Source organism: Micropterus salmoides, unplaced genomic scaffold (assembly GCF_014851395.1).
Source record: "Micropterus salmoides isolate LMB-PRFRI ecotype aquatic unplaced genomic scaffold, ASM1485139v1 Ms_hic_scaffold_3, whole genome shotgun sequence".
In the NCBI taxonomy this organism is placed as follows: domain Eukaryota; kingdom Metazoa; phylum Chordata; class Actinopteri; order Centrarchiformes; family Centrarchidae; genus Micropterus; species Micropterus salmoides.
In genome coordinates this window covers 20,217,237-20,230,401 of record NW_024042261.1, presented here as the reverse complement: position 1 = coordinate 20,230,401, position 13,165 = coordinate 20,217,237, and the positions used below count along the sequence as shown (strand labels likewise).

General features: G+C 41.2%; 1 protein-coding gene across 1 annotated transcript in view; it reads left to right on the top strand.

The window, feature by feature from the left end:
* The first annotated feature begins 5,034 nt into the window (after positions 1-5,034).
* gucy1a2 (guanylate cyclase 1, soluble, alpha 2) overlaps positions 5,035-13,165 on the top strand; it is a 48,031-nt gene continuing 39,900 nt past the window's right edge. Inside the window, 1 exon segment of the mRNA XM_038693416.1 lies at positions 5,035-5,672. Coding sequence (XP_038549344.1) covers positions 5,352-5,672 — 321 coding nt within the window. The 5' untranslated portion in view covers positions 5,035-5,351.

The window sequence follows — 13,165 nt, the reverse complement described above, 5'->3', positions numbered from 1 at the left end:
AAAGCGACCAGATAAGGAAAGAGAAAGCGAGACGGGACTGTGTGAGTTTGTGTGTTAGTGCAGGCTATGTTTGAGAGAAAGAGAGTGTGTGGGTGTGTGTGTGTGTGAGAGAGAGAAGGAGCAAAATTCTGTGCAATGCATTGGGGTCATGCTGCTCCAGAAAGTCAAATGAATTAGTAGGCACCTCCAGGAAATTACATTTGTGTGTATGTGTGTGTGTGGGGGTGTGTGTGTGTGGGGGGTGTGTGTGCATGAACGCCCACGTGCATGAACTTGCATGATGCATCATGTCTGTTTCAGAGTCTCCCTGCTTGTCACTTTGGGGCCCTTAATGAACGGACATGCTCTGCCAATCAAGGTCAAGGTCATGGCTGTGATTAGTGCCAGACACAAGCACCATTCTGTTCTCTGATGGGAGGCACCAAGCGTGTGCCACCGCTGCCAGCTCCATTATCTGCCTGTGGAGCCATATTTGTCCTTGTATATCCATGTAGAACACATTTGGCATGTTGCCATGAACTTGGATTATTGGCCATGACTGTTGTTTGATTACAATCAGATGTTGCTTGATTGCTATTTCCACAGTTAATTGAGGAACAATCACCTGTCTGTTGCACGCCAAGATGGCACCATTTATAGGACACTGTAAATGTATGACGAATACTTACCCAACAATTTACAAAACAACTGTAATTTATTTTATTTTCAATTACACTTTTGAAACAAAACTGATTTTTCTCCACAGACACGGCAGTATTAATGTATTAGTTGGCCACAGGGCAAAGATTTCCTATGGGGCCCCTATTGACCCTCCCCACCCTCACCTGTTCCCGTACAGTGCACACAGCAGACATAGCAGCTGCTTTACATGCTGAGACTAGATATGTATACAGTCCCTATGCTGGAATAATATTTTTGATAGTGCTGGGCAACTATTAAAATTTTTAATCACGATTAATTGCATAGTTATCCGCAAAATTGAATAATCAATTCTAAAGTAGTGTATTGCACTCTTGTCATTTAAATATACTGCTATATACACAAAAGTGCAAAACATGTGATTTGCAAACACTTACAAATACGATGCTTTTTACTAGCAGTAGGCTATTCCCTTTACACAGTAACAAAATATTTCTTGTAAATCTCAACTTAAACTTTAACTTAATCAAATCAAATTTAAAAGCAAAGCTTTTTGCCACTGCCAGGGCATTACCTTTTATCTAGCTTGTTAAAACAAGTTAGAGTCCTGGGGCAATATTACAGAAACTTCCTAACCGGCAGATCATATCCTAACTGCTTGGTAACATTGGTAATAAGGGTTAGGAACTGATTTAGGCAATTAGCCTACAGATTAACAGTTCCTAAGTCAATGTTCCTTTCCTAACTTTAGATAAGAAAAGTGTATTACAGAAGCATCCTAACTTTGTAAAATCTTAAATAAACTCTATAACTGTTAAGCTGTCCTAACTTTTACTTTTCCACCAGGTAGTGTTTGCTAACTCTTTAGCTTAATCCACATGATTGCTTTTTAATTACTTTTACAAAATCAACAAAATGTCAACAGGTGGAACTTAATTGATTCTACCGATGTGTTTGATGACAAAACACTAGTAGAAAGGCTGTAGTCGATGTAACGCTAGATAATGTCTCATTATGTAACATAATGTAAAGGCTTGATGTAACAAAAGGATCCTAATGCAAGTCTTTGATAGGAGTAGATCATTAAATTCAAGAAATAGGCCTACATGAAAAACATGATGACGTTAGCCCACAGCCTTTATTATGATTATTAGCCTATTTTTCTTACCGTCATTATTAACTTTCCCGAGAAGAGTAGCCTACGGGTTTCTGCCGGGGTCAGCGAGGGTCCACAGGAGGAGCCACCAGCGGTTTCATCTGTTCTTTGGACACTACAGTGGCCTGTGTCTTCATATCAGTGTAAATGGACTTATTTTCTTAATTTTTATCTTTTTGACAGCATCAGTGCTCCGCTGTTAGCGGGATGAGAAAAGTGGTATCGGTTGCTAGGTAACAGACATAAAAGTTGATAACCGATGTTGGATTGAGTATTTAGGATTTCTTAACATGAGATAAGATAGGATTCCTAAAGTTAGTTAGGATTTGCTTCTGTAATACCAAATTGAGAAAAATCCTATCTTAGACTCTTCCTATCTTAACTTAAGACTTAACTTCTGTAATCTGGCCCCAGAGCCACAATAACAGGCACCGGGTTGGAGCGACCGATTAACATAGCCTATATAAATCTGTTTTCTTGTTTTTTTTCTGAACCGGTATCAGCAGACACATTTTTCTTTTAACAGGGAGCAACAATCTATGTTCAGTAGCAAGTTTCCCTGTTAGAGTGAGGTGAAGTGGTCGCCTCACGCACACGCCCGCCCGCTGCCGAAGTTGAATTTGAATACAAAAATCTTTTTGTAGCCTACACAACGGGAGCACAAATAATTGGAAGAGACTGATCCTCCCTGTTTGTGAGTTTCCAGAATCTATTAGGCTACTGTTTCCTAAAGTAGGCTAGATAGTTATCATCAGTAGGTCTATTACTCTAACTGTATGTAAAGACTTCTGATACCATTCTTCTGCTGATGCATTGGTAAAACGGCCGTCAGCAAATGCATGTTGCAGACTGTAACATAAGAAGGTGGCAAGTGAAAGTGTGATGTGTTTTCGTGTTGTCATCTGTCCTCCAACACCGTACGCACAAATGCCATAATGAAAATGAAAAGCACACTAAACCAAGAGGAGGAAACCAAAAACTAAAATGAAGACCCTCTGTTAGCTAACTTTCTGAAATAACTATGCTAGCTAACTACACCTGGCTAACTTAGCTAACTAAACTAGACAGAGAAACCAACAATCAGACACAGAGAGACATACCTACTGTAAGTTCTAAGTAAATTACATGATAAATTGGTTAGCTAGCTCACAACGATGTTTATTGGTTTGATGCTCTGACTTAAGGAGGCGTGACAGTTTTTTTAACGAGGCATAACAGTGCGCCTGCGCAAGCTTGGACAATGATGTATGACTTATGGAATTACTATAGTCATACGTCACAACCCAGTTTTAACAACTCAGAAATTTTTGCAACTTTGAGCACAAAATTAAGCTATTTGTGAATAAATTTCTATGAAATGAAATATCATAGAAATGTCAAAATATACTGGAGGGGGGCTTTAAATAGGCTACAGCTGTGTAGCCGTTGCCATGGTTACTGTCCATAGAGCGCCTGCCATTTACTGGCGGAGCGCTTGTCTCCTGTTCACCTGAGGAATGCAGAGCTACGCGGGGCAAGCAACTAGGCTACCTTGTGTGCCAGTGAGCAACGGACTTTCAAAATAATAACAATAAAAACTGCATTAACATGCGATAAAATTATTGTCGGTGTTAATTAATTAATGCCTTATGCGTTAATGTGCCCAGCCCTAATTTTGGACAAAACAATCCCTAATGAAGGTCCGCTTGGCTTTTTCCTTGAGCTTTTAACCATATCACACAGTCTTCATCAGCTGATGGAGTTAAGGAAGTTGTCACGGAGATGGATCTGTTGACTTGTGAGCTGTTGTGCTTTTGATCCATGGCATGATCCATGACAGTGTATTTTTGACCTTGGAAACAGTAGTTTGTCAAAAACTCTGACTCAGGGTTCACTTACTTTCTTTCTGCGAGCTTTAAACCACATCACACAGTCTTAATATGACTGAATAGGCCTATTGCTCAAGGTTTTCAGTGTGTCACTTAGATTGTGGCAATTTGGCTTTATTTAGGCCTACTTCATTTGGGAATATGCACCATGTGTGCACAACATAAACTGAAATATAAAAGACATATAATGAAATTTTGGCACAGGGCCATTCTAAAGATGGGCACCACAGGACACCTTAATTGATCGTTGATTGATTGTAAATTTTAAATTAAACTACCAAAACCAACTTATGCTTATGCTTATGCTGTAAATATGGGGCTTGTGGGGCTCCTGGAGTTAGGACGACCATGCGGACACTGAAAGATAAGATGGGCTAGATAATAAATAAACAGGCCATTTGGTTAATGTAAGATCTATCTATCTATCTATCTATCTATCTATCTATCTATCTATCTATCTATCTATCTATCTATCTATCTATCTATCTGTCTATCTATCTATCTATCTATCTATCTATCTATCTATCTATCTATCTATCCTGTCATTGGTGTAGCCTATTGACCAACTTAAAAGCAGAATAGCGCGCTGATGCGTAGCCTACTTCACTGCGCGAGCTCGGATGATCGCTCTCATCTGCGGGTGCTTGCTGCCGTTGGCTGACCGCTCTCTCTCTCTCTCTCTCTCTCTCTCTCTCTCTCTCTCTCTCTGCTGCTGCCCATCTCGCGCATCTCCGCTCCAGCCACCTCTTTGCCAGCGCACTCCGAGCGATGACAGAAAGATACAAGACGCATCAAAAGCCGAGGAGCCGGCTGTGAAGGAATATAGGCTAAGTGAATGATGGACGGATGATGAGAGGACGCTTAGTTGGTAGACAGTCAGGAGAACCGCTGTCGCAGAGGACAAGGAGAAGGAGGAGAAGAGACGGAGGCACATCTGCCGTGACTTTGGGGGTTTCTCTCCGGCAAAGTGGGGAGACGCCACATTCTTCGAATGCCGAAATTCACCGTGTGTGGGAGGAATGATGTGTCCCAGTTACCGTGGTTTACCAACATGTCGATTTTGGCGACCTTTTGTAATTTTTTAATTTGCAATTTCGCCAGTTAATGTAACATTAACATAGTTGCTGCGCGAGTTGGCTAAAAAACGGCTTAAAAAATACTGTTGATAGGCCTAGGTGTTCTCTGTTTATAGCCTATATTTTTAATTTGTAGCATCCTTAGGTGAGTGTTTGGCATCCCAGGGCGCAGGATAGACTTGTTTTGAGGGGTAAAGGAGAACGATTTTGAAGAGGCGATCCCCCCACCTCCTCCTCCCCCTTACATAAATGTTTGCGTGCCGTTAGTCCTCTCGTTCTCGGTCAACCCCCCCCCCCCCCCCCCCCCCCCTCCTCTGAATGGATTGCTGAGTCTCACACGCAGACAGACGCATTTCATATGCACACAGAGACAGCCAGATCTGGACATCATCTCACGCGCACACACATCTCATATGCATAGACAACATAATTATACAGACAGACCTTACCCCCCTCACCCTCCACCAGCCCTCTCACCCCCCACTATCTGATGACTCCCCGGCGTAGAGGTGGACGTGGTACGGAACCGACTGTAGCATCATTCTCATCCTCATCTTTAACACTACCACTGTCATTACCACAAGCCTCCTCCTCTTCCTCACCACCACCACCATGTCCTCGTCGTCGCGCAAGATCTCCTCCGAGTCGTTCAGCAGCTCGGTGGGCTCGGACTGCGGGCTTGAAAGCCCCGGGGGAGACGGAGGGGACGGCGGCTTGGAGACGGCGGAGGAGAGCCGAGGCTGCCCCTTCTCCTCCTTCCCCTCCTCCCACAAAGCGGTGCTCTGGAACGGCCGCAGCCCCGCCGAAAGGTCGGCGTGCCCGGCGGGCGAGGAGCCGCAAGGACCCAGTGGACCTCACAAGAGGGTCACCAGGAGGAGACGGGTGAACCTGGACTCGCTGGGGGAGAGCCTGAAGCGACTGACCTCACCCATGGTAGGCCTCCAGATCAGTTCAGAATATTAGATATTATTATAGAAAGTTGTAATGCCATATTCATAAAGGCATCTTGTAGGCTACATGTTCAATAGCGACTCAGTGTTAGGTTGCTGAAAACTGATATGATAGTCAAACTAAATTTACAGTTTTACCATAAATTTGTAGAACCTTCTTCAAAAATATGTTCAAATGTATTATAGGTCTAGATTGTTTGTTATTCTGTGTACAATTAGAGCTGGGCATTATTGACCACATCAGTGACTATTGGCCTTAAGATAGTCAGTGATTTTTCTGTGAAAAAGTCAATATGATGGCCAAACAGCCAGAGGCATTTATTCCATTCCACACAGCTGCCTACAAAGTTGGCCTTTGAGACCAGGAAAAAGACAACATTCAACCAATTCCACCATAGTACAATTATCAAAAAAACCCCAGACGATGTCTTTTCTCATATCATGATGCAATTTGTGCTGTGCTGTCTATGAAAAAAAGCCTCTTTTCATCCATCACTTGTGGTGGCCTGAATCATCTGGCAGATTATATAATAAATATGTTGTTGTGAGGGAGGGAGGGAGAGAGAGCGATGTCCATCCCCTGTCTGTGTATATGTAATGATGTGAGGAGTTGGACAAATGAGTTTCTGTGTCTGTGTATCTGTGTCTCAGTTGTATTACATGCTGTAATGCAATTAAGCACTTATTAGAGCTGAGACCAATTGTGATAGATGGCGTGTGATTAGGGCATTTGCTTTTGCATAGTTCTTTGTGATGGTGTATCCATTTGGGATTTGATTGCATCTCCTGTAATGTGGCCCCTGTTATGTAGTTGGTCAACAAGGAAATATAGTGACAAGTGGACAGATAAACAAGCAGATGTCTGAGATGTGGACGAAACAGAAATGCCATATGAGAGAGGATTTTCACATGAATAACTCATACTATCATTTCAAAGATAGCTACATGAAATTAAGTTGAATGCCAATTAGCAGGATGTGTAAAACTGTACAAGACTCATGACAATAACCAATTCTTAATAATTCATACAGTATTTTTCCTTTCATGAATCAGTTCAAATCCCAGTGTAATCTTCAAAATGTGAATCTGCAGTAGGAAGTGTGGATCTGACCTAGTTTAGTCTAAACCTCTTTCTGCCCAGAGCTGAGGTTTCCTGCCAATATTCATATAAACCAGGATTTAAAAAGGTGACACTTTCAGGCTTGAATGACAGTAACAAACTCTCTAAATACAAAGTGATTTTTTCCATATATTTTATGGTCTAAGCAGTTAGCTGCTGTATGATATTTTGGCCACTAGTGGTTTCTAAAACACACTCACTACATTGAATATTTTAGCTTCTTACTGACACATTGAACAAAAAAGGGCAATGTGAACATCTCAAAGAAATCTTCTTCCTGGTCACCTGTGGAATGTAAGAGTAACAGAAGTTTTACTACATGTTTGGTGTGACAGGTTGGCTGCAGTTTAATTTTTTGTCAGTCCAGATAACCAAAACAAGAGTTGAAAGTGTCAGCTGCCAGGTATGGTGTTGATTCTCAGTGGTACCAGCAGTTCTAGCAAACAGTTTACATTTATATTTCATTTAAAGCTGGTATGAAAAATAAATCACTAATTCACTTCTAATTTGTATCTTTGTTTTATATCTGTTCTGTTCTAACTAAAGAAACAGCTATGGTCCATGAGATGAAATTAAAAAGAAAGCCATACAACTGATGAGATCCACAATCAATGTACAGCGCTCCATCCCCCCAACAGTCACATCTTGTTTGAGTCTACATAGTCCACATTGTATCCTGGGCAGAGGTAGAGATGGGTAGGTAGAGGGATTAATGATAGATGTGTAGCTAAAAGAAACCGTTTTTATGCTCTAGGCATTGCCACTAATCTAGGAGTTTTGAGCTCACATGGGTTCTACGTCTATTTATGTTGGGTCTCCACATAATAAGAGCACCACTGTGTTTTTATCAGACTATTTTGCTGCCCAGGATCAGCCTTGCAGAATAATGAAATTCAACAGCACAGCTAAAAATCTGAAGTTGGTGTATATTGGAGAGGACCACTGAGAGCCAACTTCAGTTCTCGGCTGCAGCTCTTACTGGCCCTGATCTTTAGTAGATCTGTAAAAACATGGGACAGAGAGAACACTTAAAGACAGGTTTGTATAACACTCAATGATAATATGCAGCATTTACATGTGGGCAACATTGTGGAACTGTTTGTGTGTGTGTGTGTGTGTGTGTGTGTGTCTGTCTGCATGCATGCCAGTATGTGTTTGTTTTGTTTCCTGTAAGTGCAATTACAGACATCAGTTGGGCAACAACTGAGCCTTTTTTTATTCTACATATGTTACGGTCATTATGGTTTTGTGCTTGGTCACAGGTACATGGAAAGTGTAAAAGTCCAAGGTCTTTTCTCAGTGTTGAAGTGTGTGTGTGTGTGTGTGTGTGTGTGTGTGTGTGTGTATTAGACTGGATTGTGCATGATAGAGCAGCTTAAGCTCCTTCTTTCAAAAAAACATACTGCAGATTTATCCTAAAGCATGTTTAATGTTTGGCCACTTTTGAAATAAATTAATAGTGATGGTGCCATCAAAACATTTAATTGCTGCCATCAGTAGGAACACACAAGAGCAAATGATCTAATAGAAACAATATATATTCACTCACTCATTCATTCACTTTCACAACACACTGTTTATTGTGTTAATTTTTGTTCTCTCTTACACACACACACTGCTCATACACACAGTGGCTGCGTGCAGTGGCGGTGTCTGTTGTTGACTGCAATGGACCGTGACAGAGAGAACAGAGCATGCTCTCTTTGGTTGTCTTCACCCTGATCACACTGACCTAGAAGCTACACCACACACACTCACATGTGTGCAAACATATTTTCTATCTCCCTCTTTCTCAGTTTCGTGTATACACATGGAAGGTGGCTATTAGCTTAGTGACCCATGACGCAGTTCAAAGGGCCCTGAGTGTTGGCCACAAATATGAAAAACAATGAGATAATTGTGTGAGCATGCTAATGTGCGTATCCAAATCTGTGGTCTTCCCTATTGGGAATCAGTTTTATTAAGTAGTAGACCTTTCTTGCTTTTTGCTAAATACACGGTTTGGCCATTGTGCTGCATGCGGACACATGCCTGCTATTTTCATGGAAATTTCTCCACTCTGCTTTGTATGAGTTTACCTGTTGAAGTTGGCTGTTGGCTGTGATCAGCCTGTCTTTGATTTTTATTTTCAAATGGGGCTAGTTTCTTAAAATCGTGAGAAAAAGTGTTGATCTATGCACCCACTAGTGATGTAATTCTAAGACTATTCATAACTCCACTGGCCAAGGAAACATACAAGTATAGAATGTTTTCTTCTGAATAATGAACTACAACTCAGACAATCAGTATAACAAAACAGTACTGTAAAACATTTTGTCTGTATCTGCACAAATTAGTGATAATTCCCCTTCACCACAACTCTATTATACCATCACTGCAGTTAATGAAAATGATTGACATGATTCACAAGTCCTTTTAGCAAATTCTCCTTTTTTGGACAGTTGACATTGAAGCTGAGGCAAGTAGCAAAGGGATTTTAAACACAGTAAGAACTGCAGTAGTAGTACTTATAGACGTACACAACTAATAGGCTTGTAAGTAACTGAGGCTCAAGGTTGTCAATCTACTGAAGGTATTGATTTACAAATACGTAATTGTCTTCCCAAGTGGCCAGAATGTACTTAACTGATTAAGCTGGAATGATGATAGAATATACAAAGAAACACACCTGTAGGTTGCAGAGGAGTCAACGAACCACCTCCCAAATCACAACAACAAACTGGCTGATTGATTGAACGCCTGTCCTTAACCGAGCTTGTCCACTGGCGAAGCATAATTCCAGCTTTATAGTGACACATAGCTCACAGAAAAGTTATACGTTGTGCATCTCTTTTGCTGTACATTACTTTCATGATTTACAGTAAGTGCATTCAACCTTTGTAGGGAACAACAGCTAGATGTCATCAAATATTTTGCCTAGTCAGGGCAAAATATTTACCCCTGCCATGTCCAATGCAGTGGCTGCACTAACACTGCTGTGCTGCATAGTCACATTAATTGGTGGGCCTAGGAGACAGCCTCAGAGATCCTGATATAAAGCAGATTGCAACAGAATTGTTTTCTTTGTGCCTGCTTTATTACTGAGCCCAGACAGAGAAGCCTGATGCGTCTCATGCTGGGATTTATCTGGCGCGGTCTCATCTGGTGCATGAGTTTCTATTTTCTTCAGTAGCGGTGGCAGCTTTCCAACTGTGCTGAAGCACCAGCACCCACTGCTCTGTGACCGTACACCACACCAGTTCATGCTAATGGAAATTTGGAGGGGGATGATGCAAAAACAAAAAGAAGGCAAGGAGCTGGAGCTGGTCCACTGCGCTGCATCTGTCCTAAGATACACAGGAAAGGTTCACATACAGTAGAGAAAGTATGGTTGAACCTCACAGTGGAAGAAAGCAATACAGAGCAACAGAGCAAGAGGAATGGAGTGTGTATTGGTGAGATTCTGCTTCCCTCCCAAGGTAAAGAAGGAGAGAAAACAAAAGAGACAGAGTGGTTTGGATAAAGAAGACAGGGCTTGAGAAGGAGAAGGGTGAGATAAAAGAGCAAAGGAGAGAAAGTTTGACATTAAACCCTCAACCTGAAATATTGTTGGTCTCATGTTGTTTTTCAAATCTGCCTTTACATGTCATTTCTCCTGTCTACACACTAGAATCATTGCATACAATCTTTATTCAGTCAAGTAAACACATTCAGATTATTACCATAATTCTGTTTTACCATGTCAAGTTGGTAATGTCTTAATCAAATCATCCCAGTGTACATGCTGTAGTGTGTTTGAACAAGCTATGCAGGCGATCTAAGACTGGTCTACTGGCTGTTTACCAAGTCCCACCATCTAAGCACCTTGGCGTGTGTGACTGAGTGAGATTAATGCGTGATGGGGTGTCGAATTGTGTGTATGGTAAACATGCCAGCAAATGGAACAAAGCGGATGAATGATAATGTGTGTGTGCACAGTATGTGTGCAAGGGCGTGGTTGATAACAGTTGTTTGGTCATGTTGTAGAATCCTGTGCACACCATAGACTGTATAAAACGTGGATGTAGTGGACGTGATGTAACCCATAGGCTTCTGAACAGCCGTTGTGAAGTTTTTTTGGGGCAGCTCAGGCCATTACTATCTTGGCATTGTCTGACTCCAGTAGGGCTATACATGACGATTATTTTTTCAAATCAATTTGTCGATTAATCTAACAACTAATTTTGTGAATTCTAAAGAAAAAAAAGTTACCTATTACTTGATTAACATTCCAATTTATCCAAAATAAATATCAAAAACATGTCTAGTCAATAAATCAATATTTTATTCAATCATCCTGATGAAGCACATTTGAATAATGACAATAGTAGCATATCTTAAAAGGAATCAAATTTCCATGTCACTGATGTGTTGTGATAATAACAATAACAGACATTAATTAGGCTACTTAAAACTTTAAAGGAGCATTAGGGAGTTTTTAGCGGCCACTAGCTGTGTGGTTTTAAGATTGCAACCAGGTGTGTAAGTGTGCTCACTTGAACTCATATGAGTGAGCATAATCCAAAATTCAACCACTTTTATACAGAAATCCTGCAATAAACGCAGAAACACCGGCATGCCGGCTGTGGCTTTTCACTCACACATCTTCAGGCTCTGTTACTTCAACGTTCCCCGCTCAGAGGTAGCTCAATACCGGCTCCTTTCATTCAGCACAGCCAGCCACATATTAGGTAGGTAGGTTTACTGTCACAATATAACAAGTTATAGAGTGAAAAAATTGTGTTTTGTAACTCCCTTCTAGGGCTGCAGCTAACGATGATTTTAGTATTCGAATCTTCTATTGATTATTTCATTGATTCATTGATGCGTCGTTTAAGAAGTACCCCCCCACGTAACAGGATCAGCTGTGCACGTTTATAAGTGATAGATATTTATTGGTCCTTTCGGAAATTCATAGTAACATTAGACCAACAACCAGACAGCTGATTTACAAACAAAAACATCACCCGAGTGCTGGTCTCCAAACCACGTTTTGTCAAGAAAACACACGTGAAATGTGAAACGGGAAATGAGAGATCCTGCACAGCTGTTGTTTGTTATTATAAAGATAACAGTTATAAAGACAAAGAATATGGGTGAAAGGATGGATTAGCACACGCAGGTAGCAGGGATTGTCTGAGCTACAGAGAGATCTGCAGGGGAGTTAAAAGGTGCAGCTCCCCGACACCCAGTTAACTCCTGACTGTGAGGTCACAACTCAAGGCCCAAAAAGGAGAACAACAAACGCACGTGTGCACATTTTCAGCTGAGGACTGCGGCTTACTTTGGTTTCAACTCAACAATCAATCGTGATTTCAGTTAAATGCTAAAGTTGCTGTTACTGTTACCTTGTCTGTGGTCCGCTGGCAGAACACTGGCTGCTTTCTGAGAAGGCGCTGTCATGCTGTTGCCGAGGTGACATAAGTTTCGTTTTACGGTGGACGGACTGTGACATTACAGAGTTGTTGTTTTCTTCAGCTTGAAATAATACTTTGGACACTTTCTTTTTTGTCCGTTGCTGTTTTCTCTCTCTTCCTCCACTTTGCAAACAGCTCCATTATAAGCATGTCGTGTTCACAGCGTGAAGGCGATGTGCAACAGTAATAAATGTCCCTGGGAAACACTGTGCTGTAAAGTTACATGGATTAAACGAAGCATCGATGCAAAGAATTTGTGTCGAAGCATTTTATTAATCGATTTTATCGATTTAATCAATACACCATTTCAGCCCTACTCCCTTCTGCTACATGGCAGACAATATACATTAATAAATAATCAATTATGAAAAATGGTAAACATAAATAAACTATTATCACTGGAGCTGTGCTGAGGATGACAGTGAGACCCCTTCACACAACATGCTGGAGACGTACTGAGGCACTGCAACGTTAAGGTAATAGTTTTATCAGCTTGAGGTTGAACTAATCCATGCTCATTACATGATAACATTACATTTACTGCATATAGCTGATGTGCTACATCGGCGTTAGCTCACCTGTCTACTTTTCAGTAACTAGTTTACTATCTGTGTATCTTTCACCTGAGGCTCAGCAATGTCAACACAGCTAAATGTATTGGATGATAACGAAACGGTTAGTGAGCTGGACTGAATATTATAACGATACTGTGTCACACTTTATAACAGTTAGACCGCAGTAAGTATTTTTACTGTAGGGTTAGTGGATGGCTCTTCCCCTGTGTTGTTGTCGCTGTTTTGTTGCAGTATTGTATATCATGTGGGTCACGTTAGTTACAGTGACTGAGAGGTGGAGACGCCGTTTACCTGAGTGTTGGTATTGGTTGGTTGGTATTGAACGTTACGAAGCAAGCTAATGTAA